Source organism: Pseudorca crassidens, chromosome 20 (genome assembly GCF_039906515.1).
Source record: "Pseudorca crassidens isolate mPseCra1 chromosome 20, mPseCra1.hap1, whole genome shotgun sequence".
NCBI classification, from domain to species: Eukaryota; Metazoa; Chordata; class Mammalia; order Artiodactyla; family Delphinidae; genus Pseudorca; species Pseudorca crassidens.
In genome coordinates this window covers 13,754,996-13,781,316 of record NC_090315.1, presented here as the reverse complement: position 1 = coordinate 13,781,316, position 26,321 = coordinate 13,754,996, and the positions used below count along the sequence as shown (strand labels likewise).

Below are 26,321 nucleotides of genomic sequence, written 5' to 3'. Positions count from 1 at the left end.
ACCCGCCCTCTCCCAGGCACTTCCCCTCCCCACGCTAGCGAGGAGCGCGGCCAATGAGAAAGGCAATTGCCTGGCCCCCGCCGGCCCGCAGTCTAGCCGGAGTGCGCCTGCGCGCAGCGGGGGCGGTCGGGCGGGGCTCCAGCCTAGAAGGTGCGTGAGGGGCTGAGTCCAGGAGTGGGAGACGTGGAGTGCAGGTAATATGCGATCTGGGGGCGCGGCGTCTCGGCTGCCCTCCTCGTGTCGTCCTTCGAATATACTGCATCTCTCCTCTTATATCGTCCTCTGTCCCTTTATGTCCCCATTCCTCTCCTTATGTTGCATCCCGCTTACATCGTTACCACTCCCCTTATGTCGCCATCACCCTCCTTAGGTCGCCGTCAACCCCCTTAACAAGATTTCGTTCCTTTAAGTCCCCATGGCCACCAACTGTCGGAGTTACCCCCCTTTAAGTCGTGTCGCCTTCTCATATCGCCTGCACCCCTCTTTTGTTGCTATTACTCCTTTACGAAGTCCTTCTCATAAATCGTCATCATACCCCCGTGTCACCTTCGCACGCCTCCTGTCACCATCTCCGTAAGTTACGCTCACGCTTCCGTTATATCTTCCTCATCCTTTATGTCTCCATCCCTCCCCGTCCTCTGACAGTCGCTGTCCATGCCTAATGCTTCTAGTTTTCCCCATAAGGACCTGCCCTGCCCTACAGTTGTTATTCTTCCCTTCATGTCTCCGGTATTTCCCCGTGTCCCCTCTCACATATCGGGTACTAGAGCCCGTTATCCTGGCTCCACCACTAAGCATCTGGGTAACCTTGACCACCTAATCACACGTTTGCAGTCTCAGCTTCCTCATCTGTGAAACGCACACAAGGACACCTACGTCAGGGATGATTGTGAGGATCCTGCGTGTTTCTTCTTGTGACATGCCCAGCTTGATGTGGCCATTTGAGCTAATATTATTAATCATCTCACCCTCACCTTCATCCAGTCACCTTCATCCCCTCCTCATTGTCGCTCTCCCCCTCCCCCCAGCTGCCCTCATCATTACCGTGGTGTCGTCACCATTCCCTGTATCCTGATGCTCTCTGCCACACCAGCCAACCCCTGCTGTCCCACATTATGATCACTATGCTGTCCTCACCTCTGCCACATCACCACACCTGAGGGGGTGACCCATCAGCCATCACGAACCTTGCTCATGTAAATACTTAATCCCTATCTCCTTACCTTGTTGGAGTGACTGATTTCCCACCCCCAAATTGAGAGCACTTCACCAATGGCAGGAGTCGAGGAGCGCTTGGTGGGAGGAAGACTCTAGAAAGCTTAGACCCAACCCTTCCTTGACTTATAGAATTGGGGGTGCAGAGAGATGAGGCAGGTCTCACCACACCTTTGTCAAACCTCAGCAACCCTGAATCCCCAGGTGGAAAGGTAAGTATCTTAGTCGCTCAGCTTGCCTTAGCATGGCCATGTAGGACAGCCATTACAGTGTGTGCCTGGGGACTGGAACACCCTGGTTCCAATCTTGGTTCTAGCATTTAGTACTTAAATAATACTAAATGACCTTGGGCAGCTGGCTTAAGGGCCCTGTGCCTCAGTTGCTACATCCTGCAACATGGGAATGAAAATGCAAGTTAATTCATTCAATAAATATTTATTAAGCATGTTCTACATGCTCAGCATTGTGCTAGGCATTGGGGACACATCAGTGAATAAAACAGAGATCCTTGGCCTCATGGAGTTTACATTCTATGAGGAGTAAGAGACAGTACACAAACAGGGAAGTAGATTATATGATGTGTTAGGAGGGAGTTGGGGGATTTAAAGATTATAGTTTTAAGTAGGGTGATCTGGTGACATTTGAACAAAGACTTGAAGAGAGGAGAGAGTGACATGGCTATCTGGGGGAAGAGCGGCATTCTAGGCAGAGAGAACAGCAAATGCAAAGGTCCTGAGGTAGGAGCATGCATGGAATATTTAAGGAATAGCAAGGAGACCAGTGAGGCAGGAGAGGGATGGGGAATGAAGTCAGCAGGGTGATGGGGGCAGATCATCTGGGGTCTCATGGGCCATGGAGAAGACTTTGGCTTTACTCTGAGTGAGGTGGGAGCCATGGGAGGATTTGGAGGAGAGGAGGGATGTGATCTGATGTGACATGTCGTGACATGAAGAAGCAGCAGCAGCTGGAGAACTTCTACCAAGGATGGATGGGCAAGAGCAGCCTGGTTGGAAGGACAGCCAGACTCCTCTTCTTAAAGCTGCACTCACATATCCTTTGTATTTGGAGAAAGCTTCAAATGTCCCTCTCAAAGATTTGGGGTGGGATGGGGTGGGGAGGGATGTTGGTAGGGGTTTTGAGAGGCTACTGGGGAGGGACGGAGGGCGTCACAGATCTACAGATGTTACACAGCAGGAGAGGCAGCTGTCTACACTCAGGACCCTGAGGCAGCTTGGGCTCAAATTCTGGCTCCACCGTTTCCTGGCTGTGTCCCTTTGTGCCAGTGACTTAACCTTTCTAGGTCTTTTGTTCCCTTATCTGTTAAGCGGAGCTAAAAAAAAACCACTGCTGTTAGAATTGAATATATAAAGTGTTTTGAGCAGTGCCTGGTTCAGTAAACATAAGGAGACCCCGCTCTCCCACATCCTATCCTTTCACAGGCTCAGACCTCCCTGAGGGTGGCAAGGAAAAGACATTCTGCCTTATTCTGTGTTTTGGGGAATTGGTTTGACAGTGTAATGTCCTGGCACAGAACTGAGCTCTGGGTTCAAATTCTCGGCCAACAGACCAACGCCGTGTGACCTGGGCAGTGATTTCCCTGAGCCCTACCTCCTCATCTGAAAAACAGGGATAATAATGCTTCTTTGCCCCAGATGTGTTGTGTTGTTCTTTTTGACCTGAGACATCAACCATTTTCATTGTTTTATTTTTCTCCAAGTCACCAACTATATGTTTCGCTCATTTAATCTACTGTCTTACTCCCTCAAAAGAATTTCTTCCTTCCTAGGGACTTTTTTTTGTTTGTTTTTTTTTTGTGCTATATCTCCAATTTCTAGATAAGGCTTGTCAGCAGTAGTCTTGAATAAATACTCATTGAATGAATAGATGGATGAACTGGCCACTGAGCATCTGCCATGTACTGTCCCTGTGCTGGGTGATACTGGGGACACAGCAGTGACTGAGCCAGCCTGGCCCTGCCCTCACGGGTTTTGCAGTCCAGTGGGAGAAACAGATCTATCATCAGGTAGTGACAGCCCAGAGTGGTCAGGGCCAGGTTGGGGAAAACACAGGCAGAGGGGTCTGGGCTGGGATAGAGAAGCCCAGGGGACTGTCAGATCCCAAAAAGGATGCCTGGACCAGACAGGGGGTCCGGGAGGGCTTCCTGGAGGAGGTGGTACACGAGCTGATGGGAATAAGCAACATGAAGAGGAGAAAAAGGTATGCTAGGCAGGAGGAGAAGCTGTGGGCAGGTTTGGTGGTAAAAGTGTGGTTTCAGTTCGAGGAACTGAAAAATATTAGATATGACTAGGCCATTAGGGATGGTAAGAGAATAAGCCCAAGAGGTTATTTAGGGGAGATCATTGAGGGCTTTGGGAGCCACAGTGAGGAGCTGAGACTTTATCCTGCAGATACCGGGGGGGGGGGCCACAGAAAGGTTTTGAGCAGAGGGTGGACAAGTCAGACTCAGATGGAGGGGGAATTGGAAGGGTTGAGTGGAGGCTGGGAGCCACAGGATGTGGCTGGAGTGGCAACCCAAGTGGGAGAGGCCAGTTCGGGGCCATGGAGGGGAGAGAAAAGGGTTGGGTGGGAGACACACTTGGGAGGCCAAGTGGATAAGTTGTGGGCGGTCCAGGACAAGGCCCAGGACTCTGGGGGAGTCAGGGCTTTCTGGAGAAGGTAGCACACAGGCTGAGACCTGAAGGATGGGTAGAACAGCTCTCCTTGAAAGGGGGACCTGGGGGAGGAGCAGGTTTGGGAGAGATCCTAAGGACAGTTGGAGACATGGTGGGTGTATGGGGCTTAGGGACACCTGGGTGGAGGTGTCTAGGAGGCCATGGGACTTCCGGAGCTGAAATTCAGGGAGGAGGTGGGAATCGGAGACAGCTTTGGAGTCAGAAAGGGGGACTGAAGCTGTAATGGTGGGGAAGGTCCACAGGGGCTGTCCATGTAGGGCCCAAGAGGACATCGTAAGATGGTTGCACTTGGTCCTGGAGGCAATGGGGAGCCACAGAGGGGGTTTGAGTAGGGGTGGGACAGCTTAGATTTTTGAGTTCCAGTTCAGAAGTGTTCGCCATTCATGCTGGAGTGTTGGGGGACAGGGGATTGTGTGTGTATTTTTTTACTTATTTAATTGTTTTTCAGACTGAGCATCTTCTCTCCCTAGAAGGGGCACCTTCTAGGGGGTCCTTTGAAATAAAAGGTCTACTGCTAAAAACAAAACAAAAAAGTTTACAAAACCAGTGCTCTGTTCTGTTTTCTGTAGACTTGACCACAGACAATTGTGCAGTCAGTCCGAAGGGGTCTGCACAATCGAATGAAAATCGGCTCCTTTAAACCCAAGAACAGTTCTGTTTTGAACCGTATGGAAGGTCCATAGGTTAGTGAATGTTTCCTGACGTATGGCCTGCCCAGGGCTTCACGTGGGCTTCAGCAGCTAACTGGCCCCACACCCTTCTTTGCACTTTCATACGTCTTGAATCAACCTTGAATTTTACCCTCAGGCTGAGGTGTCATTATCTGCACCTACCCTATTGCTCTGGGCTTAGAACACAAGCTACTTACACATTGTGTATACACCGAGTGTCACTAGATCTAGAGAGACATCTAAGAAAGTCTTTTCTCAAGGGTTTCCATTCTACTGCTTCTTTTCTTCTGTTTTCAATAAACATTTATTGAGTGGTTACAACGTGCTAGGCACAGGGTGGGTAGAGGAATAAATCAGACATAGACTTAGCTTTTTAAGGGACACATATAGGTTTATCTATGATAAAAGTGTGTCCAGGGTACTAGGGGACACAGCTAACCAGCCAGCTTGTATCTGTGCTACCTGGCCTGCTATGGATGGTTTCACTGACTGCCCAGCAAACGTGAGGTTGGTATATTAGTCTACCCATTGTTCTAAGAATGCAAGGAACGCAAGTGAGGTTCAGAGAAGGGAGCCTCTTCTCCCAGTAACACACAGAACTGAGATCTGAACCCAGGGGGTTGGGACTGCAAGACGCACCCCCTTAAACCATTCAGAGATCCCCCAGCCACCACTCCCCAGATGGGTATAAAGTGATCACCCTTTTTTTTTTTTTTTTTTTTGCGGTACGCGGGCCTCTCACTGTTGTGGCCTCTCCCGTTGCGGAGCACAGGCTCCGGACGCGCAGGCTCAGCGGCCATGGCTCACGGGCCCAGCCACTCCGCGGCATGTGGGATCTTCCCGGACCGGGGCACGAACCCGTGTCCCCTGCATCGGCAGGCGGACTCTCAACCACTGCGCCACCAGGGAAGCCCAAGTGATCCCCTTTTTATGAATGAGGCCAGCAGGGCTCAGAGAAGTAAAGCCCCACGCCTGATGTCACTGAGTAAGAAAGTGACGGGTGGGATCTGAACCCTGGCCCCTCCAACCCAAAACACTGCTATGGAAGAGGGATCAAGTCTCCCACCCCAACCCTCACGGGTGTTCAGGGAGCTGTGAGGCAACACGTGTCTCAAAAGCCGGGTGGGCTTTGCTTCTTCCTTTTCTGTGCGCTGTGGTTCACAACCCAAGTCAGGCAGGACACAAGCCAAGGGAACAGGGAGATATTCTGTGGGCTGGTGAAACTGCACAACTCAGTCCCGCAGCCAAAACCCAGAGTGGGATTTGAACCCACGTTCTTTTAACTGAAACCACACACCCGGTCTCAGGACCTAATGAAGTTTAGGTTCTTTATGTCTCAGCGCAGAAAGAATTCAGTGAGAGACAAAGTGATAGGTAAAAAGTGGGTTTATTTAGAGAGATACACGTTCCATAGACAGAATGTGGTTCATCTCAAAAGGCAAGAACGGCCCTGGGATGAACACACTTCATAGACTGTGGGCCATCTCCGAAGGCGAGAGGTCCGGAAGTATGGGGTAGTTTTTATGGGCTGGGTAATTTCATTGGCTAATGAGTGGGGGGATTATTCCAACTGTCTTGGGGAAGGGGAGGAGATTTCCAGGAATTGGGCCCCGCCCACTTTTTGGTCTTTTAGGTCACCTTGGAACTGTCATGGCACCTATGGTTGTGTCATTTAGCATATGCAAATGCATTGGTCCCCAGCCTTTTTGGCACCAGGGACCGGTTTCGTGGAAGACAATTTTTCCACGAGCGGGGTGGGTGGGGGGTGGTTCAGGCGGAGGGATGGGCAGCGGCAGATGAAGCTTCGCTCGCTCGCCCACCGATCACCTCCTGCTGTGCGACCTGCTTCCTAACAGGCCGTGGACTGCTAGCGGTCCGTGGCGCGGTGTTGGGGACCCCTGTGCTAATATATATAATGAGGCTCAAAGTCTACTGGAAGTCAAATCTTCCGCCACCTCGGACCTAGTTGGTTCTAACCAGTTTATGCTGTATCCTCAACGTCTGTGTCATTCTTTTAAAGATTGTGCCCTGCCCCCTTCCCTCCCGTTTCACTGGGAGGGGCACACCTGCTGGTGGAGGTGCCCCCTACACCAGCGAGGAAGCAGGGCATGAGGACCAGCCTGGGCATTGCACTGGAGCCCCGGGGTGAGTTCTAGGTTCCTGGGAACCCTGGAATTGAGGTGAGCTGAGAAGGCCAGCACTTGCCGGCCTGGCTCTGTCGGCCCAGCTGTCCATATCCTGCTTCAGTTTCACCCTGCCCTGCTCCCCCTAGGGATCTGGGGATTGAGGGTGCTGGATACCTGTCCAGCTGAGGCCACAGTCCTCTTTTGGAGACGGGGATGTTGGGGAAGGGCCCCCGCAGCTAGGACCCTGAGCCTCAATTTAATTTCCATGGAAGGCCTATGTGCATTTTTTAAAATAGTGAGTAAAGGCCCACAGTAAAAAGCAGGCATCTTGCCTGGCTGAGGGTGGGGAGGACGGAGGCGGAGGGAATCATGCCTTTTTTCTTTTCTTTTTGGCTGTTAGGACCCTTGAGACAATCATATTTGTTGAGAAGCTCTTGCATGCCCATTCTCTGCACTTGATATATATGAATTCCTTGAGTTCGAAGGAGCCACTCAGATTTTAAACATCTCCAATTTTACATGTTCAAAAGACACACATTATTTATTTTTGATATTTTTTAAAAAATTTATTCCTGGTCTTTTCCCCAAACTTGGTCCTCCTCAGTGTTCCCCCAAATCACACGCCCACCCCAGTCAGTTCCCCACACGGCCAGAGGGAGCCTGTAAACAACCTGTATTCGTTTCCTGGGGCTGCTGTAACACGTGAGCACAAACTGCGTGGCTTAAAACAACAGAAGTTTATTCTCTCACAGTTCTGGAGACCAGAAGTCCAAAATCAAGGTGTCAGCAGGGCCGTGCTCTCTGCAGAGCCTCTAGGGGAGATTCTGTTCCCTGCCTCCGCCAGATGCCGGTGGCTCCTGGTGCACCTGGGTTTGCGGCCCATCACTCCAGTCGCTGCCTCCCTGGTCATGTCTCGTTTCTGTCTCTTTTAGAGATACTTGCCCTTGGGTTTAGGACCCACCCAGATAATCCAGAATGATCTCATCTTTAAATCATTGACTTAATTACATCTACAAAGACCCTTTTTCCAAATAAGGTCACATTCACAAGTTCCAGGAGTGATGACCACATCTGACATATCTTTTTTGAGGCCCCCATTCAACCCACCACAACCCCCAAAGGAGATCATGTTCCCTCCTCTGCTCAGAACCTACCCGTGGCCCCGTCCTTCTTGCCACAGTCCAGGTAGCCCAGCATGATCTGGTCCTGTCACCTCAGACTTACCTCCTCTCCCTCTTCCCACAGGCCATTCCACTACAGACACACTGGCCTCCTCGCTCTTCCCTATCCACACCAGGCACACTCCTGCCTCACGGCCTTTGCACTGGCTGTTCCCTCTGCTCAGAACACTCTTCCCCAAGATGTCCAGTAGCTCCATTCCTCCTCTGCTTGAAGTTTTTTTCCCTCAGGCATCCCCTTCTCTGCGAGGCCTTCCTTGACCTCTTTATTTAAAATTGCAAGCAATCCCAACCCCGGCCCCACCCCTGTCCCTCTTCCCTGGGTCTCCATAGCACTTATTACCTTCTAACATATAATTTAATTTAATACTGTTTTTTGTCTGTCTTTCCTCATGTCAGTTTTGTTCACAGTGATATCCCCAGTGCCTAAAACAATACCTGGTGCACAGGTACTCAATAAATGTGTGCAAAATTAATGAACAGCCTTGTAAAAAGTAGGTGCTATTCTTGCTGTGCCCATTTTGCAGATGGGGAAACTAGGGCACAGATGCACTGTCACTTCTCTGAAGTCAGTCACGTACACGCTGAGGCTCATATTAAGATCAGGCACCTGGCTCTGGGAGCCACAGTGTTAACTGCCTCGCCAATCTAACCCAGTCTACACCACCTCTTCAGGACTAGTTTTCTTTTTAAATATTGATACCTTAGGTGTATTGCTTTGATAAAAGTATAACAAGTCAAAATTAAACCCATCATTACAGACCTATCATCACGGCACAATTTGAAAGCCAAAAGCTCGCTAACAAACTGAATGAAATGCATCTATTTTCTTCCTATTTTTGATTTATTGACGGCCATCCCAGTTCCCCTGGCTCACCTTGCAGGGTCCCTCACAGCTCCGCGCCCTACCTCTGCCCAGTTTTGTTTTTGTTTATCAGCTTCCCTAATTTCACATCACCTGCTGTTCCAACCCCATATTCTTAAATAAAACATTTCTCACCAAGGCCCTTCACAAATAGATAAATAAAAGGCAAACTTGTTTCGCACCCCATGCCTCCCCCTCCCCCCACCCTCCAACCCTGCGGCCAGCCACATCCAAGACTTATCTTCTGCTTCTCTTGGTGACCTCTGGAGTTCCAAATAACCTTGATCTGTTGCCATTTCTTGCTGGATCCATTTGACCCATCCCGGTTTGGCTCGCTCCCTGCAATGATAGGAGGGGATCTAGCTGTGTTCTTCCGCCCTTGCCAATCTGGGATCGGACGTTGGGGGGAAAGGGGTTTCCAAATTATCCTTTCAGATCTAGGCAGGATACTGCGGTGAGGAGAGAACCTGGCTCCCTTTTGGAATTTCCTTCCTTTTTTCTTCTTTTTTTTAAAACACATTAATGCATGCGCATGAATTTTTTAAAACGTGACAAAACCTGGGACGCGGCAACACCTGTGTAGGCTTTAGAATTATTTTTTAACCTGCACAGAGATGTTTTCTCTTCTTTTCTGTAAGTCGCTCATATTTCACAATTTTAAAAAAGAAAATAGGCGGACGATAAAAAGCAATCCTGACCCACCCCCAAATCCCGCTGTCAAGGCAACCACTTCCAACGCTGTTGCTCCCCTCAGTAATAATCCTTCTCTGCATCTGTTGACTTCCTGCCTGGATGTGGGGAAGGGGGTCCTGCCCCTCTTTCATTGAGAAAGGTGGGCGGGGAGGGGGACCTCCAATTTATTTCTCCATCTGTGGCCTTAAATCCTGCTTCGGAGATATGAGATGGTATGTGGGAAACCTTGCTTACCCCTCCAGCCAGAGCCTGGATTTAAGAGACAAAATTTTTAAAATCCTTCTCAAAATATCAGTTGACTTTTTTTTTTTTAACGAAACACTGACTGCAGTCCACAGTCCAAGGGAAAACCCACCATCCCCTTCCCCCCCACCGCTCTTCCCCTCCCTTAGCGTGGGCTGTGTCTTCTAAGCTGATTTCATCGCTACGTTCCTAAATCATGTTATTCAGCCTTGATCATTCCATTTCATTTTATAATTTTTAAAGTCATTAATCTTATTTATGTATTTATTTTTGACCAGGTAATACATGCCCATGGTACAAAAATTCACAAGGTTTGCAGACGAGAAAAGATGTGGGGGTCTTTTTTCTCTTTACCTGTGGCCTCCCTACCCAACATGGGGGCTCTAGGGTGGACCGTAGCAAAGCCAATCGCTCAGCCATGTACTCTCCCTCCACCCCCGTCAGGTTGGCTGTACTGGGCGGCCGGGCCCCCCTTCTCCCTGCGGTGAGCCCGGACCGGCGCGCTCACTGCGCAGACTCCCCGCTGCAGTGGGCGGAGCCCCCTCGATCCCCGCCCCCGCCCGCCCGCCCCTGCTCAGCCTGTCGGGGCAGAAGCTGGGGCCCCGTGGAGGTAGCAGCAGCCGCCTGCCGAGTAAGGCCGAGGCCCCTCTGGGGTAGGGGAGGGGAGGATGGTTTCGGGGATGGGCTGGGGTCTGACGGGGAGGCCGCGATGGTCCTGGGCTCCCGGCCTGAGCTGTCTAGTTGTTACCTGAGGGTGAGGGCAAAGGAGCCACCTGGAAAATGACTTCTGGGTAATCCCAGGGCTGGGAGAAGCCAGGCACAAAGATTTAGGGCTCCGCTGACCCAATCCGAAGCTGTCATTTTGGGAATGTATAGGTTAGAGCTCAGAGAAGGGAAAGCGCTAATGGGGAGCAGTGTGGGTGCTGATGAGGGGCAGGGTGGGCGCTTGGGGGGGGCAGGGTGGGCACTAAAGGGGGGCAGGGAGGGTACTGCAGAGGAATAGGAGGAAAGCAGAGGAGTTGGACTTAGAGGGATTTCGAAATCCCAACTGACCAGCAGTCAGCTTCCTCCTTTAGGGGTGGCAGGCACAGTGCCAGTGGCCCCCGTGATCACAGACAAGGCAACCCAGGGAGTCCCGTGAGCCCGAGGCTGATCCGCTTTCTGTGATGTCCCCCAAAAGCCTAGAACACCCCACACAGTGCCAGCTTTTGTTCCCTGCAGTTTGGAGACCCTGACACACCCACTTTCCCACTGGAATCTGTATAACCCCTGGCTGCCCAGCAAGATGAAGCCTAAACTGATGTACCAGGAGGTAGGTGGATGGGGGACCCAGTGGGGAGGGGCTGGACCCAGCAGAGGGTGGGGGCCCCACTGAGCTGCCCTGTCACCCCCACACACACCATCATCCCTGTCCCCCAGCTGAAGGTGCCTGCCGAGGAGCCCTCCAACGAACTACCCATGAACGAGATTGAGGCGTGGAAAGCTGCAGAAAAGGTAGGAGCCCACCGCCACCCTCACTCTGTCTCAGCCATGGCCTGGGCTGCCCTCCTTGGGCTGGCTGATCACCTCCTCCTCCCCACAGAAGGCCCGTTGGGTCCTGCTGGTCCTCATCCTGGCAGTCGTGGGCTTCGGTGCCCTGATGACTCAGCTGTTTCTATGGGAATACGGCGACTTGCATCTCTTTGGGCCCAACCAGCGCCCAGCCCCCTGCTATGACCCTTGCGAGTAAGTGGAGGGGGGCGTGGGCGCCTCAGATGGTGGGGGGAGGGGCCCTGCCAGGCCAGGGACACTTCAACACGCACTAAGCAGGGCCTGCACCCAGTGGTCGAGACAGAATAAGGTGATCGCCGACTCCCAAGTGGACCGTCACGGTTCTTCCCTCCATGCCCACCTCCTTCCCCCACACTGTTGCCATGGCAGCCACAGCATCATCTTCTATCTGTCTGTGAACAGACACACATGGCATCTTCCATCCATATCTGTGGACAGACACACACACACACACACACACACACACACACACACAGACATGCACATGCACAACCTTCCTTCCGCGCCTCTAGACAGACAAATGCAGACACACAGAGAATCATGAGTACCGACACAAATACACATAGTCTTCCGTCCTCCGTGGGCAGAGAAGTGAGCACTCACATTCCAGCCCCCTATGGCTGATTCTGCCTCCCCCCACCCCCCAGAGCAGTGCTGGTGGAGAGCATTCCCGAGGGCCTGGACTTCCCCAATGCCTCCACGGTCAACCCCTCCACCAGCCAGGCCTGGCTGGGCCTGCTCGCCGGTGCCCACAGCAGCCTGGACATTGCCTCCTTCTACTGGACCCTCACCAACAACGACACCCACACTCAGGAGCCCTCTGCTCAGCAGGTACCTGGCAACCTGGGCCCTAGCTGGCAGCGGGTGGGGGGGCGGGGGGGGCGGTTGGAGGGAGGCACTGGGGAGGTGGATGAAAGGGGTTTCCCTATAGCCCGGGAGACAGGTGGACATGTCTCACACAGCGGGCCCTCACGTGGCCCTCTGGACTGGGGGCGTTTTGTCATAGTCATCTGGAGGCCTCTGAATGTCAGGGTATGGGTTTGGTTACGAGGGATTAGGCTGGCAGATATCACTCACCCACAAGCTGCCCCGACCCTGTCACACAAAGAAATGGAAACATGGAGTGAGTACCAGCCCAGCCTCAAGCCAGGCTGCCACTTCCCAGCTGTGTGACCTTGGGCAGGTCACTTCACCTCTCGGTCTTCAGTTTCCTCATCTGTAGAATGGGGGAATATCTAGCACTCCCCTCTTGTGAGGATGAAACGGGCTAATCCCTGCCAGTTATAGCACAATGCCCGACAGAGTCAGCCCTTTATAAGCATTTGCTCTGATAGCCTTGTTAGGGTCTGCAGACAAACTTAAAAAACGTAAAACTTCAAGATTTGAAAAGGAACAGCCTAGGTGGATAAGCCCTTCATCGAAAGACATGGTGAATTTGTCCCTTTTTTTCCCCTTTCCTTGCTGCCACTCTTTGTCAGAGGTAGGCTTAAAATGTATTAAAATCATGAGGTTTATTAAGCACTGCCTGAAAAAATATACGACAGTTAAAAATGATATGAGCTGGAAATTCCCTGGCGGTCCAGTGGTTAGGACTCTGCAGTTTCACTGCCAAGGGCGCGGGTTCAGTCCCTGGTTGGATAACTAAGATCCCACAAGCCAAAAAAAAAAAAAAGTCATGAGCTCCCACGCCCTGCTGGTTCCTACTGGAATGGTTCAAAGCACAAAGCAGAGACATAGGAGGCAGACCATCTGAGTTCAAATCCTGCTTCCCCGTTGATTTCTCCAATGCTCAGTTTCCCCATCTGCACCTTGGGATATACTCAGATTTGCCTCATCAGTGAGAGTGGTGAGAAGTCAGTGAGTTCACATGTAAAGGGGCTTAGAGGGGCCCTGGCTCACAGTAGAAACCAGGGAATCAATGGCTGTTGCTATTAATGTTATTGGCATCATCAGGCCTCACCCAAACCTTCCCAGACCCCAAGCCTGCACTGTGCCCCCAACATCCTGCAAGGTGCCCAGAGGTCCCTTCTGTGACGGGCATTGATACTTCCAAGTCAGGATCTTGGGAAGGTCCCGTGAAGGGCAGGAGTGGCAGGGAGGCCCTAGCAGGGCTCAGATCGCCAATTATTAAAACAGATAAAGGGACTTCCCAGGTGGTCCAATGGTTAAGACTCTGCACTTCCACTGCGGGGGGCACGGGTTCAATCCCTGGTCGGGGAACTAGGATCCCGCATGCCACGCGGTGCAGCCAAAAAATCAATAAAATACAACAGATACAGGTTTTAACATCTTAACCTGTGTAAAGCCTTCCCTGAGTGTACCGGCTAATGTAAAGCCTGATCAGATCTAGAAGCTTAATCTCAAAACAGCTCCATGGGGGGTCCTGCGTGGGGTTGGAGAGTTGGCTCATCCAGCCCCTCAGAGGCTCTCCCCTCCTCCCAGGGCGAGGAGGTCCTCCGGCAGCTACAGACCCTGGCACCCCGAGGTGTGAAGGTCCGCATTGCCGTGAGCAAGCCAAGTGGGCCCCAGCCCCAGGCAGATCTGCAGGCCCTGCTGCAAAGCGGTGAGCTAGGGGGCAGCTGGGGGTGGGCTGGGCCTGGGGCTGCCCAAGCCAGCACCCTGACCACCACCCCTGTCTGTCCAGGTGCCCAGGTCCGCACAGTGGACATGCAGAAGCTGACCCATGGCGTCCTGCACACCAAGTTCTGGGTGGTAGACCAGACCCACTTCTACCTCGGCAGTGCCAACATGGACTGGCGTTCCCTGACCCAGGTCTGCCTGCACCCTGCCCACCGCCCTTCTAGGCCGCTCCCTGCCCCACAGGGCGCCCGGCCTCCAGCTGCGCCCTGCCTCAACCCCAGAGTCCTCTCTTCCAGTCTCTGCAATGGTTTCCTCCCCACCTCCTACCTAACATCCCCAAATCCAGCCCTCCACCACACTCGCTCTGCTCAGGGAAGCCCCTCTGATCCCCGATGGCATCTACAGGACATTCCAGGCCCTGTCCACCCATTTGACCTTCATGATTCACTCTCTGCATGCCTGCTCTAAGCCCAGCCCTGTTCTGATGCTGGGAACATGGTGGACCTCTTGGAACCCCCGGTCCAGGGTGGAGACGGGCCTGTCACCAGTGTCAGCCCAAAAGGGTCAAGTCTGAGTTGGTGGCGAGGCGGGAGCACAAGTGGAGGGGTCAGGACCAGGACGGGCGACCCAACCTGGGGTACCAGGGAAAGTCTCCCAAAAGAGATGAAAACTAATCTGATAACTGGAGGAGCCCCGCGGGGAGATGCTGAACACACAGCTCTCCCTGAGACATCCCCTGTGCCTGTCCTCCCAGTCCAATGGGGAGGCAGGTTTGTCACCAGAGAGGGTGATGAAGGAGGCCCAAGGGACCCTGAGAGCCTCAAGGAATGCCTGACACAGTCTGGGCAGTCAAGGCAGGATTCCCGGAGGAGGAAACTGTCAGCTGAGACCTAAGACTGAGTAGGAGCTCAGTGGAGGGTAGAAGCAACAGTGTACGCAAAGGTTCAGGAAACCTGGAGCTTTGGAATAACTGATTTTCACCAAAACTTAAGATTTTAATCTTGAGTCAAGATCATGTCCATCCCAGGACTTTAGCTGGGGGAAGGGGGGTGGGGGCACGGTTAAGGGGCAGAAAGAAAGGAGACAGGGGCAGAGAGAGGGGGAGATAGAAGGGCAAGGGGCAGGAAGGGGGACTTGGTGGGGGGCAGGGGGAAGGGCTGCAGGTGTCCATGTCATCTGTGGGCACCAGGCCATCATCCCCGGGCTCAGCATTGCCCTCCCACAGGTCAAGGAGCTGGGCGTGGTCATGTACAACTGCAGTTGCCTAGCTCGAGACCTGACCAAGATCTTCGAGGCCTACTGGTATCTGGGCCAGGCGGGCAGCTCCATCCCGTCAACCTGGCCCCGGCTTTATGACACCCGCTACAATCAAGAGACACCAATGGAAATCTGCCTCAACGGAACCCCTGCTCTGGCCTACCTGGCAGTGAGTCCGAGGGAAGAGGGGCCTGTCACACCCCGGCCACATCCCTTCTCTCGGCCCCCATCAAGCCCTGCCTAGTGACTTGGTAGGGATGGGGGTTCCTGACCACTGGCTGTCACTTCTGCTCACTCGGGGCCTGGGCTGTGTCCCAACCTCCCTAGGCCTTGGTTTCACATAGAAAATAAGTATTGCAATATTTACCACCTCTTAGGTCTAGTGAGAGGCACGGCTGGGTCCATGCAGGCCGAGCCCTGGGTGACCTGTCCAGTATAGCTGCATGCCGCATTTTTAATCAATTAAAATGAACTACAGTTAAAAACTCAGTTCCTCAGTCACACTAGCCACATTTCAAGTGCTCAGCCTCTACACATAGCAAGCAGTTGGCATACGGGACAGTGCAGATAGAGAACGTTTCCATCAATGTGGAAAGTTCTATGGGACAGCACCCACTATTGCCCTTGGCACTCTGGACAAGGCATCGCTGCTTTTAGCTGTTGATATTTTCACTAGTTGGGGTGGCCAACCTGGGTCCCCCCCAGCAAGTCACCTGGCCAGGCCCAGTGTCATCCTGGAGGGCCCACACTAAGGCATGGATGGAGGGACACGATTCATTGGGGTCCTTTGCTCCAGTGACCTCCCACGGGACATTAATGGTTCCCCCGTTACCACTACCCCTTTCAGAGCTCGAGTTTGCTCACCTGTTGTGAGGATGGAGAGAGCTGGGTGAAGGGCCTGGTGTGGCTGGGCACATGAGTGCCATCAGGCTGGACTGTAAGTCAGGGACAAAAGTGATTAGAGCAGAGGTCCTCAAACTTGAGCATGCATTAGAATCACCAGAAGGGCTTGTGGAAAGCCAATTTCCTGGGCTCCACCCCAGCACCTTGGTTCTGTGTGCCATGGGCAGTGAGGCCCAAGAACTTGCATTTCTAACAAGTTTCCAGGTGATGCTGTTGCTGCCTGACCAGGGACCTCATGTCGAGAACCACTGGGTTAGAGCATAAGTTCTGGAACCAGACAGCCTAGGTTCAAACCCTGGCTCCATTTATCAGCTGTGTGACCTTAGGCAAATCACTTACCCTCTCTGAGCCTCCGTTTGCTCACCTGCAAAAAAAGACGGTGGTAATTATCCCTCTCCTTCATGGAGGCTGAGCATTAGTGAGACCCGCAGGACCTGGCTCGTGACAAGCTGTCTGTAGCAGGGGTCCACTGTGAAGAACATGTGTCTTGACTGTCCCCTCGTCCCCCAGAGTGCACCCCCACCACTGTGTCCAAGTGGCCGCACCCCAGACTTGAAAGCCCTGCTCAACGCGGTGGACAATGCCCGGAGTTTCATCTACATCGCGATCATGAACTACCTGCCCACCATGGAGTTCTCCCACCCGCACAGGTACCGCTGGGCGCGTGGACAGGTGTTGAGGTAGGGAGCCACCGTGAGTGGAAGAGGAGACAGGAGAGAGAGCGATGGGGCCCAGAAAGCAGGCACGGGGCCAAGACCAAGGGACAGAGGGAGGGGATGCCATGGGGAGAGACAGAGGGGACAGGGAGAGTGGGTCTGGATGGTCAAGAAAAGGAAAAGGGGACAGAGAAGAGGATGAGAATATTCGGGGGGTGGTGTGGAGACGGGGGACTGGAGGCTTAAGGCAGAGGATGCAGGATGTGGGATTTCTGCAGGTAGGAGGCAGGGAGTGGGGGCTGGATATGGGATGACGGGCTTGGGAGGTAGGACTAAGGGTATTCAGGTTTGGGGCGGCAGGGTTGGGGTTTGAGATCTGGGATAGGAAGTGGCGATGACTGGACTCTGGGGGCTCAGAGCAGGTAGTCTGGGGGCAGCAGACAAGACAATGAGAAGATTGGTGGGGGGAGCAGGGCTTGGAGCTAGAGATGGGGTGGGGGCTTGGGGCTTCTCAGAAGCTGCAGCGGGCCCCAGGCCTGGCTCCCTAAAGCTGAAGTGAGGCCTCCCTCCGCATCCTGCACCCCCCTCCCCAAGGTTCTGGCCTGCCATTGACGACGGGCTGCGGCGGGCTGCCTATGAGCGGGGCGTCAAGGTGCGCCTGCTGGTCAGCTGCTGGGGACACTCTGAGCCATCCATGCGGGCCTTCCTGCTCTCCCTGGCTGCCCTGCGTGACAACCACACCCACTTTGACATCCAGGTGGTAAGCACCTACCCCAGACCTACCCATCAGCCCCTATGCGGGGCAGTACCGGGGACACAGCAATCGTGGAGCTCACCTGTCACCTGACAGGGACGACCCACAGTGGGCTGTGCCCTGATTGGCCAGAATCAAGGGCATGGGCAGAGGGGTTAGGGCTGGGATGGGGAAGCCCAGCAGAAGCTCCTGTCGCAGCCTGAGGGGTCGTGGAAGACTTTCTGGAAAAGGGGACATCTGAGGTAAGACCTAAGGGATAAATAGTCATTCTAGAGGGAACAGGCGGCATATGAGGCGACAGGGTCCTCCCTTTCAGCTGGCGTTTACCGAGTACCCGTGCTGGCCCCCAGGCCCGCGAGGGAAGCAGCTGAGTCCCCAGTCCCGCAGACCTGGTGCCACTCCCCACCCCAGACCCTGGGGCTTCTCTAACCCAACCCCGCATCTCCCCTCCCTCTCAGAAACTCTTTGTGGTCCCTGCGGACGAAGCCCAGGCCCGAGTCCCTTACACCCGCGTCAACCACAACAAGTACATGGTGACTGAACGTGCCACCTACATCGGTGAGCGTCCTGGGCGCCGCTGGGGTGGGGGGACGGAAGGGGGTCCAGGCAGCACCACGGGCCCTGACTCTCTGGACCCCCGCTCCCCGTAGGAACCTCCAACTGGTCCGGCAGCTACTTCACCGAGACAGCGGGCACCTCGCTGCTGGTGACGCAGAACGGGCGGGGTGGCCTGCGGAGCCAGCTGGAGGCCGTTTTCCTGAGGGACTGGGACTCCCCTTACAGCCATGACCTTGACACCTCAGCCGACAGCGTGGGCAACGCCTGTCGCCTGCTCTGAGGCCCGGTCCAGCGGACAGGCCAGGCCTGCGAGGCCCCCGCGGGCGCGGGTGTTCCGGGTCTCAATCCCTGTCCCCGTGCCCCCGCTTCTGTCTGCCCCGTCGTGGCTCCCACAGGCTCCCCCCCTGCTCTCCCGCTTCTACCTCCGCCCCCGCCAGCCTGATGCTGTGGCCGCAGAGGACCCAGCCAAGCTGGGGGAGGGATCAGCCCCCGAAGAAGTAGGGGTGCATGCTGGGCCTGGCCCCCTGGCCCACCCCACTTTCCAGGGCAAAGAGGGCCTGAGGTCATAATAAGAAGTAAATAACTTGTGTGTACAGCCTGTGCCTGACTGAGTGGTGTGAGGTGGGGTGCCGGGTAGGGGACAGCTGGCATGGGCCTCTGGTGGGGACACCTTCACGCATGCTGAGCCCTCAGCATGTGACCCGTGTGGTTTGGTGTGTACTGGACGCTCAGCACATGGCTGGTGTGTGCTGAGCCCTCAGTGGGTGACCAGCGTGGGCTGGCGTGCGCTGAGCCGTCGGCGCACACTGCACGTGAGCTGGCGTGTGCTGAGCATGCGCGTGTGACCTCGAGGGCTGGCATGAACCGAGCCTCACGTAGCCAGCATGGCACAGCGTGTGCTGCACGCTCGGCACGTCCCCAGCCAGATGCGCGCGTGCTGAGCCACCGCCATAGCCCGAGGGTGGACTCGCGCGTCTGGACACGAGAGCATGTGCCAAGCGTGAATTTACATACACCTGCTGAGTGAACTTACACGTCGCATGTCCCAAGCATGGATGAGTGCATGCCAAGCCTGTCACGTGTGGCAAAGACAGGTCAACAGACGCTGAGAACCTGGCATCGGGCAAGCTCAGACTGGCACCTGCTGAGCACCAAGGATGTTCTGAGGGTGGATTCTTACGTGCCAGGCACTGAGCATATTTAAGGGATGGGTCAGTGTGCCAAGCACAGTCTCCAGCCTGAGCCAATGGCTGACTGGGTGCAGCATTAGAGAGCAGGGCCTGGGTGCCCCCCTGAACCCCACCCCCGTGCCAGTCCAGGCCTCAGGCAGGGAGGACAGGCATGAGGCAGTACTGCTGAACAGTGCTTTATTGAAATAAACAGAGGCAGCAGGGCCAGTGGGGTGCAGCCCCCTTCCTGCGTCCCTCTGGCCGAGGGGGCCACGGGCCAGACCCCAAAACCCTCCTGTGTTCGGGGTGTGTGTGCAGGCATGCACCGTGAGCGGGGCGGGAGGAATGGGGTATTTCTGGATAATTATCTTTCTGTAAGAATAATTTGTCGGTTCAGGGGATAGCTCTGAGGAGGGGATGCCAGCCCCTCTAGCGCATCACCCAGTGATGGGCAGGGTTGGAGTCACCATCAGTGGTGCCCGCCGACGTGCTGCACAAAGCTGGTGGCCCGGGGTGGACCATGCGGGTGGGTGTGGTGTGGTGGGAGCCCCTGAGCCCGTGGCCCCCCGACGCCCTCCAGGGTCCAGTCTGGCTGACCCAGCCATTCCCCAGGACAGCTGCTGAGGTCGAAGAACTCATGGCCTGGCCTCTGTTGGGGAGAAGAGATGGGCATCAGCCAGGAAGTGCACCCCACCCCACCCCGGAACAACCACGCTGCCCCTCATGGACTCCTGATCCCAGCTGCATCCTTGTCAATTCCCGAGGACGATTTTGTACATCCTGAACCCCCATCCCATTTTGGAGGCTTAAATGCTGTGTGTTGAGACCTTAATGTGTCCTGAAGGTGTGTTTGCTGAGGCTCTGTCACATCTTCCTGGGGTGGGGGGGCTGAGCTGTCCCATGGCCTATATCACTTCCCATATGTGGATTACTGTGTTCTGAGTTCTTACACAGCCTTAATACGGGTTAGTGTTTGCTGAGCTTCATCGCATCCTACGGGTATATTAGTGTTTGCTGAGCCTTGTCACATCCTGAGGGTGGGCTAGTAGTGTGTGTTGGATCCTGGGCCAGCTGCGGGCCATGCAAATGTACGGGAGGCAAAGTTGGTTCACTATGCCCCGATCCTAGAGCTCTGGGGAGGCCCTGATCCCAGAACCACCTGCCTCCTAGCTGCCCCCTGGGTCACCTCAGCATCCACGGTCATGTCCTTGATGTCTGGCCCATCCCTGTCCCACTGCGGGATGGCAGGCAGCTCCGCAGAGGCCCCTCGCCGCTCTCCTTCCGCGCAGCCGCCGCCCCTGCACGGGGCGTCTTCCTCGGGCGAGGCCTGGCTCAGCCGGATGAGGTTGCTGAAGTTGGACTTGGAGCCTGTGGGTGGCTTGTGGGCCTTGCGGTGGCCTGCCAGGCGGCTGCCGTAGAAGGCCAGGATGGGCTCGGGGCCGGAGTCGGGCACCCAGCGGCCGGCAGCGGCGGCCTTGAGCGGGGCCAGCACGTCGGGGACGACGTCGGTGCGGGTCTCGCCCCACAGCCCACTCCCCGCCTCCTGCAGACTCAAGTCGTCCAGCTGATCGATGGCCTTTTGCACGCCCGGTGCCTTCTCCTCCCGGAACAAAGGCCCGCTGCCCAGACCCAAGGTCTCCTCCTCCTCGGTCAGACCGTAGTAGGGGGGCCTGTCTTCCGCGGCATCCACGGCAGACATGGGCGTCTTGCCCTCCACCTGCAGGGAGAGGCGGCAGCTGTGCAGCGAGAGCTGGTAGTAGCGGGTGGTCTCGTGGGCGCTGCGCAGCTGCTGCATGGACACGAAGGGGTGGCGCAGGGCGGCGCTGGGGCTGATGCGTTCGTGCGACTCCCACGTCAGCATGCGCTTGATCAGCTCCACCATGCTCTTGAGGTCGGCGTGCTCCGCCAGCGCCTCGCGGTCGGGGAAGGTCAGCCGACGGACTGCCCTGCTGCCGTTCACCACCTCTATCTGGTCCAGTGACTTGAGCATGTACTTGCGGCGCTCCAGTGGGCGCACCTGGTGGGACACAGGGTGGGGCAGGGGTGGACATCGAGTCCAGGACTTGGGCCCCAGGTACTTCTGCGGTGGAGCCCACGTGTGACCCCCCCCCGCAGCGTCCAGTGGGCCCTCCAGCCTGGCCCAGAGCTCTGTCGTGGCTATGAAGTCCACCCACAGGAACCTGGACTTCCAGTTCTGCCCATGATCTGACTTGGAGCTCCCTTGCATCTGGGGGATCTGCTCACTAACACCAGAACCCCTCTAGTCTAATCCAGACCCCTCCTACTGCTGCAGGAAGGACAGCTGACTGTGATCTCTGGTCCTCCTCTTGTCTAACCCAGGGGTCTCACTGACCCAAGTTTCACACCTTGCCCCAGCCCTCCAGTCCTCCCTCGAGCCATGGGTCCAGCCCCTACCAGCAGCTAGCAGAAGGGCTGCCCTAAACCTCTACTGCTCCTCGGAATCAAATCCAGATCCCTCTTGCTGCCACAGCTGATCCCCACATCTGATCCCAGCCCTCAGGCCTCCGAGGAGTCAAGCCCAGACAATTCTTGCCAAATTCTTTAACCACGACCAGCTCGGGAGTTATCAGAGGATCTGCCATATGCTTTCGGTCCCACCTTTGGTCTCGCTCAGACCCCTCTCTCGCTGTGACAGCTCCCACGGCCGGTCCACACTTCCAGTCCTTCCTGCCGTCTCAGCCAGACTCTTGCCACACAAGTCTGATGACCGCAGTCACAGAGGTGGCAGACAGGCTGCCCTGACTTCCATTCCCACCTGGGGTCTCCCTCGGATCCCTCTGGCTGTGACAACCCCCACAGCTGGCCCTCAAGTTTCCAGTCCTCTCTGAGATCTAACCGAGATTTTTTTCTTGATGCTGCAAGCTGCCTCGCTGACGGCCCTCACCCCACCTGCCCCCCTACCTTGGTCTCAGCCAGGTAGTCGGCCGAGGACTTCAGCTGCCAGGGGTTGGCGGCGTCGGGGTGAGGGTTGCGCTTGAAGAAGTGGTGGGCCTTACAGGCGGCGTGCAGCACGTGGGGCTTGGGCAGGCCCTGGGTCTCACAGATGTAGCGCACCTGGTCGTACTCGTTGTTGCCTGGGTAGAGGGGCCAGCCCAGGTGCAGCTCAGCCATGACGCAGCCCAGGGACCACACGTCCACCTTCTCACAGAAGGGCAGCCCCAGCAGAATCTCGGGGGCCCGGTAGAAGCGAGACTGGATATACGGCCCCTTGACGTAGCGCACCTCGCTGAATATGCTGGCCGAGCCGAAGTCGATGACCTGAGCGGAGGGAGGGAGGGAGGGAGGGAGGCAAGTGGGCCGGGACAGCCGCTCGATCTGAGCCTCCCCGGCGTCTCTTGCCGGTGTCTTTCTGCATCTGCCATCTGACTGTCGCTACATCTGTGAATCTTGATCTCTTGTTTACGTCCCTGTCTGTCTCCTCCAGCCTTTGTCTCTGGTTTGCGTACTTGTCTCTCTGTCTCTGTTTGTCTCCACTAGAACTTATGTCCATGAGGGTTAAGATCTGTCTCTTTCTCTCTCACCCCATGCCTTGTCCATCAGCAAATCTTGCCAGCTGGGTAGAGGGGCCAGCCCAGGTGCAGCTCAGCCACGATGCAGCCCAGGGACCACACGTCCACCTTCTCAAAGAAGGGCAGCCCCAGCAGAACACCTTCTGTTCTGCCCACTCTGCATCCCAGCCGCAGCCCCACCCTAGTCCTGTCCTCCCCCTGGCTAGACTAATGTAAGGGCCTCCTTGCGGGTCTCCCTGTTCCTCCCTCTCCCTCCAGTCTGCTTCTCACATGCAGCCCGAGGGACCCTGTGACCACCTAAGTCAGATCACATCCCTCTCCTGCTCAGAATCTTCCTGTGGCTTTACCACATCCTGTGATAAAAGCCAAAGTCTTCACCCTGGCCCACAAGTCTCCAACAATCTGCCCGGTCCCCTCTCTGCCCACACCTCCTCCCACCTTCCCCCTCACTCACCCAGCTGCAACCACACCAGCCTCTCGCTCTTCCTTGAACAAGCCGGACACATTCCCAGTTCAGGGCCTTGGCACCGGCTGTTCCCTCTGCCTGGAATGCTCTTCCTCCGGAGGTCCACATGGCTCCCCTCTCTCACCTCAAGTCTTTACTCAAATGTCACCTTCTCAGGGAGGCCGCCGCTGACCACACTATTAAAAACAGCACACCCCTCCCTTCCTATCCACCTCCCTAGCCCTCTGCTTTTCTCCATAGCTCTTAACACCATTTCACGTACTATGTATTTTTACTTTTGTATGGAGTTCATTGTCTCTCTACCCAACTAGGATATCAGTCCCACAAGGGCAGGGATTTTGTCTGTTCACTGCTGCATCCCTAGATCCCTAGAACAGTGCCTGGCACACAGTAGGGGCTCAGTAAAGAGTGAATGAATGAATGAATGAATGGGCTTTTTGTTCCTGTCATTCTCTTTCTTTCTGACTCTTGTTGGTATCTCTCTCTTTTCTTTCTTTGCCTCTTCGTCACTTGTCTGTGTCCCTCAACTCTCAGTGTCTCTCTCTGTCCCCATCTCTGGGTCGTCCAACTAGAAGGACACCTCCCTGACACCCAGGTCCTCTTCTGTCTTCACCATCAAGCATTGGTAACACCCCACACGGGCCCCTGGTTCACACAGGTGCTTGATGAACACCTGTTGAACTAACATCGTGAACGACTGAAAGCCCTTGTCTCTCCCAATGCCTCTGGGGCGATCTGCCATTTTTCACTCTGAATCTCTGTGACTCTTAGTCCCTCCCTCGGTTTCCCTCCCTGAGTTTCTCTGCTTTTCATTCAGCTATCCCTCACCTTCTATTTGCAGAAGGCAGTATGACGAAATGGTTATTAACCTGGACTCTGAACACAGATGGCTGAGGCCTGAATCCCAGGGAGCTTGACTGACCCTGATCATTCAGTCAACGTTCGTGGGATTCATTCATTCACTCCACAGATGTGGTAGGGGTGCCAACAGTCGCCAGGTGTTGTAGCTCTGTCCTGTCTGTCTCCTGCTATATTTGTGGAAAACCTTCCTTCCTTGGGTCTCTAACCCTCCATCTGTTGGGACAGAATGATCTGCCTTTTCCTGTCTCTGTACCTCCCTGTGTCTCTGACATTCACTGAGCACTGACTCCATGAAGGCGCTGTGCTGGGAGATGCCGTGCTGGGACACGGTGGTGACCAAAATGCCCCTGGCTCCGTCCTCACGGTGCTCCTAGTTCAGAACCATCACCAGACAGAAACAAACCCATAAGCAGACAGAGGGGACAGAGCCGGGATGGGGGAATCCAGGGACCCGAGACAGCGCAGAAGAGATGCCTGTGTGCCCAGCACAGGGTCAGGCCCAGAGCAGGCGTTCGGAAAATGTTTGCTGATGAACAAACTCATGAAGAAGGATGCTGCTGCCATCCTTCCAGTCGCTCAGGCCAACAGGCTTTCATCCTCCCTCAGGCCCTCTCTTCCTCTCGCACACTTCACATAAGATTTACCAGCAAGTCCTGTTTTAAAATCTACCCTGAGGGAATCCCCTGGCGGTCCAGTGGTTAGGACTCAGCACCTTCACTGCCTGGGCCAAGGTTCAATCCCTGGTCAGGGAACTAAGATCCCGCAAGCCTCGCCTTGTGGCCAAAAAAAAAGAAAAAAAAAAAGATCTACCCCAAACCCACCCCCATCCCCGACCCGGACTGGGGCGGTCACCCCGCACTGTCTTTCCCCCGACTGCAGCCAGAGGGAGCCTGTGAACACCTGTGTCCAATCACAGCCCTCCTCTGCCCAGGATCCTCCTGTGGCTCCATCGTACACAGAATAAAGCCCAAGTCCCCTCTGTGGCCCACAAGGCCCTGTACGACCAGGCCCCATCACCTTCCTGATCTTATTTCCTCCCTCTTCCCCTCAGTCACTCCATTTCAGCCACACTGGCTTCCTCAGTGCTCCTCAAATACATATACTTGGTCCACTCCTACCTCAGGGCCTTTGCACTGATTCTTTCTCCCAGATGTCGACACAGCTCCCTCCCTCCTTCAAGACTTCCCTCAAATGTGACCTTCTCAGGGAGGCCTCCCTGACCACAGAGTCTAAAGTTTTACTCATCACCACCCCACCTCCTCCTCCTCCCTACTTTATCTTGTCTTCTTCTCACTCATATACCATTTTTTTTTTCTTTTTTTTTTTTTTGCGGTACGCGGGCCTCTCACTGCTGTGGCCTCTCCCATTGCGGAGCACAGGCTCCGGACGCGCAGGCTCAGCGGCCATGGCTCACGGGCCTAGATGCTCCGCGGCATGTGGGATCTTCCCGGACCGGGACACGAACCCATGTCCCCTGCATCGGCAGGCGGACTCTCAACCACTGCGCCAGGGAAGCCCTACCATATTTTACTCGTTTACCTTGGCGACTCTATCTCCCCCACTAGAATGTCAGCCCCACAGGGACAGGACTGGGCCAGAGGAGCTGAGCTAAGAATTGAACAAGGACGGGGGAACCTCAGGGCTGAGCGGGAGAGGATGTCAGAATTGGGGTAGGGAGATGGGGATTTCAGAGCCAGGAGGTGGGGAGAGCCATCATGGCCAGGGAGGGAGAGACCTCAGGGTTGGGAGGTGGGACAAGGGGAACCTCAGCCTCAGGAGAGTGTCCAGGGCTGGATGGCCACGCTCACCTTGACCCTGAAGGGGCAGCGAGTCTGGTCCACCAGCATGATGTTCTCAGGCTTGAGGTCGGCGTGGATGATGGCTAGCTCCTTGAGCCGGGCCAGGGCTCTGAGCACCTGCAGGGTGACCGTGCGGATGTGGCGGGCAGGGAGGGGCTCAAAGTTGTTCTCCTTCTGGAATTCGAAAAGGTTTTGCTCCAGCAGTTCAAAGACCAGGTAGAACTTGAGGGCGTCGTGGAAGAACTCGAGGAAGCGGATGACGTGGGCCTCCTCCGGGTCCAGGCCCCTCATGCAACGCAGCAGCTTCAGCTCGTTCTTGATGATACGGTTGCGGTAAGCATCGTTCTTCAGGATCTTGATGGCCACCATCTCACCCGTGCTTCGCCGCCAGCCCTTGGCCACCTCCCCGAAGGTGCCCTTGCCCAGCACCTCGATGATGTCATAGCAGTCAGTCTCCGACTGGATGGTGGCCATGGTTCCTCTGCCACCAGACACTGCCCTGCCGCCACCTCCGCCCCACGGGCTCTGCTTCCGAGGCCTCCCGCCCTGACGC

At 55.2% G+C, this 26,321-nt stretch overlaps 2 protein-coding genes across 6 annotated transcripts; one reads left to right on the top strand and one right to left on the bottom strand.

Moving 5' to 3' along the window:
* The first annotated feature begins 50 nt into the window (after window positions 1-50).
* Window positions 51-19,944, top strand: PLD3 (phospholipase D family member 3). Of its 5 annotated transcripts, none has more exons than XM_067718816.1 (14): window positions 75-194; window positions 6,600-6,724; window positions 10,129-10,337; window positions 10,906-10,996; window positions 11,104-11,178; window positions 11,267-11,409; window positions 11,883-12,066; window positions 13,678-13,798; window positions 13,880-14,007; window positions 15,041-15,241; window positions 16,486-16,625; window positions 17,226-17,391; window positions 17,844-17,943; window positions 18,036-19,944. In XM_067718816.1, the coding sequence occupies exons 4-14, from the start codon at window positions 10,970-10,972 to the stop codon at window positions 18,221-18,223; spliced, it is 1,473 nt and encodes a 490-aa protein (XP_067574917.1). In that variant the 5' UTR covers window positions 75-194; window positions 6,600-6,724; window positions 10,129-10,337; window positions 10,906-10,969; the 3' UTR covers window positions 18,224-19,944. The 5 variants fall into 5 exon arrangements, with proteins under 5 accessions (XP_067574919.1, XP_067574916.1, XP_067574917.1 ...); XM_067718814.1 differs by having other exon boundaries at window positions 76-194; window positions 10,129-10,315; XM_067718815.1 differs by lacking the exon at window positions 6,600-6,724 and having other exon boundaries at window positions 52-194; window positions 10,129-10,315.
* On the bottom strand, window positions 19,582-26,321 carry HIPK4 (homeodomain interacting protein kinase 4). The gene is made up of 4 exons (XM_067718820.1): window positions 25,778-26,321; window positions 22,035-22,391; window positions 20,299-21,129; window positions 19,582-19,761 (listed from the first exon to the last, which is right to left on the bottom strand). The coding sequence occupies exons 1-4, from the start codon at window positions 26,240-26,242 to the stop codon at window positions 19,582-19,584; spliced, it is 1,833 nt and encodes a 610-aa protein (XP_067574921.1). The 5' UTR covers window positions 26,243-26,321.

What these genes read in the sequence shown, in the direction of transcription:
- PLD3 (XM_067718818.1), top strand. Translation starts at nt 10,970, where the DNA reads ATGAAGCCTAAACTGATGTACCAGGAG. An exon ending in ACTGGCGTTCCCTGACCCAG is followed by an intron (nt 14,008 to 15,040) that starts GTCTGCCTGCAC and finishes GCCCTCCCACAG; the next exon opens with GTCAAGGAGCTGGGCGTGGT. An exon ending in CCCACTTTGACATCCAGGTG is followed by an intron (nt 17,392 to 17,843) that starts GTAAGCACCTAC and finishes CCTCCCTCTCAG; the next exon opens with AAACTCTTTGTGGTCCCTGC.
- HIPK4 (XM_067718820.1), bottom strand. Translation starts at nt 26,242, where the DNA reads ATGGCCACCATCCAGTCGGAGACTGACTGCTATGACATCATCGAGGTG. An exon ending in GCTGCCCCTTCAGGGTCAAG is followed by an intron (nt 22,392 to 25,777) that starts GTGAGCGTGGCC and finishes CCCTCCGCTCAG; the next exon opens with GTCATCGACTTCGGCTCGGC. An exon ending in ACTACCTGGCTGAGACCAAG is followed by an intron (nt 21,130 to 22,034) that starts GTAGGGGGGCAG and finishes GTGTCCCACCAG; the next exon opens with GTGCGCCCACTGGAGCGCCG.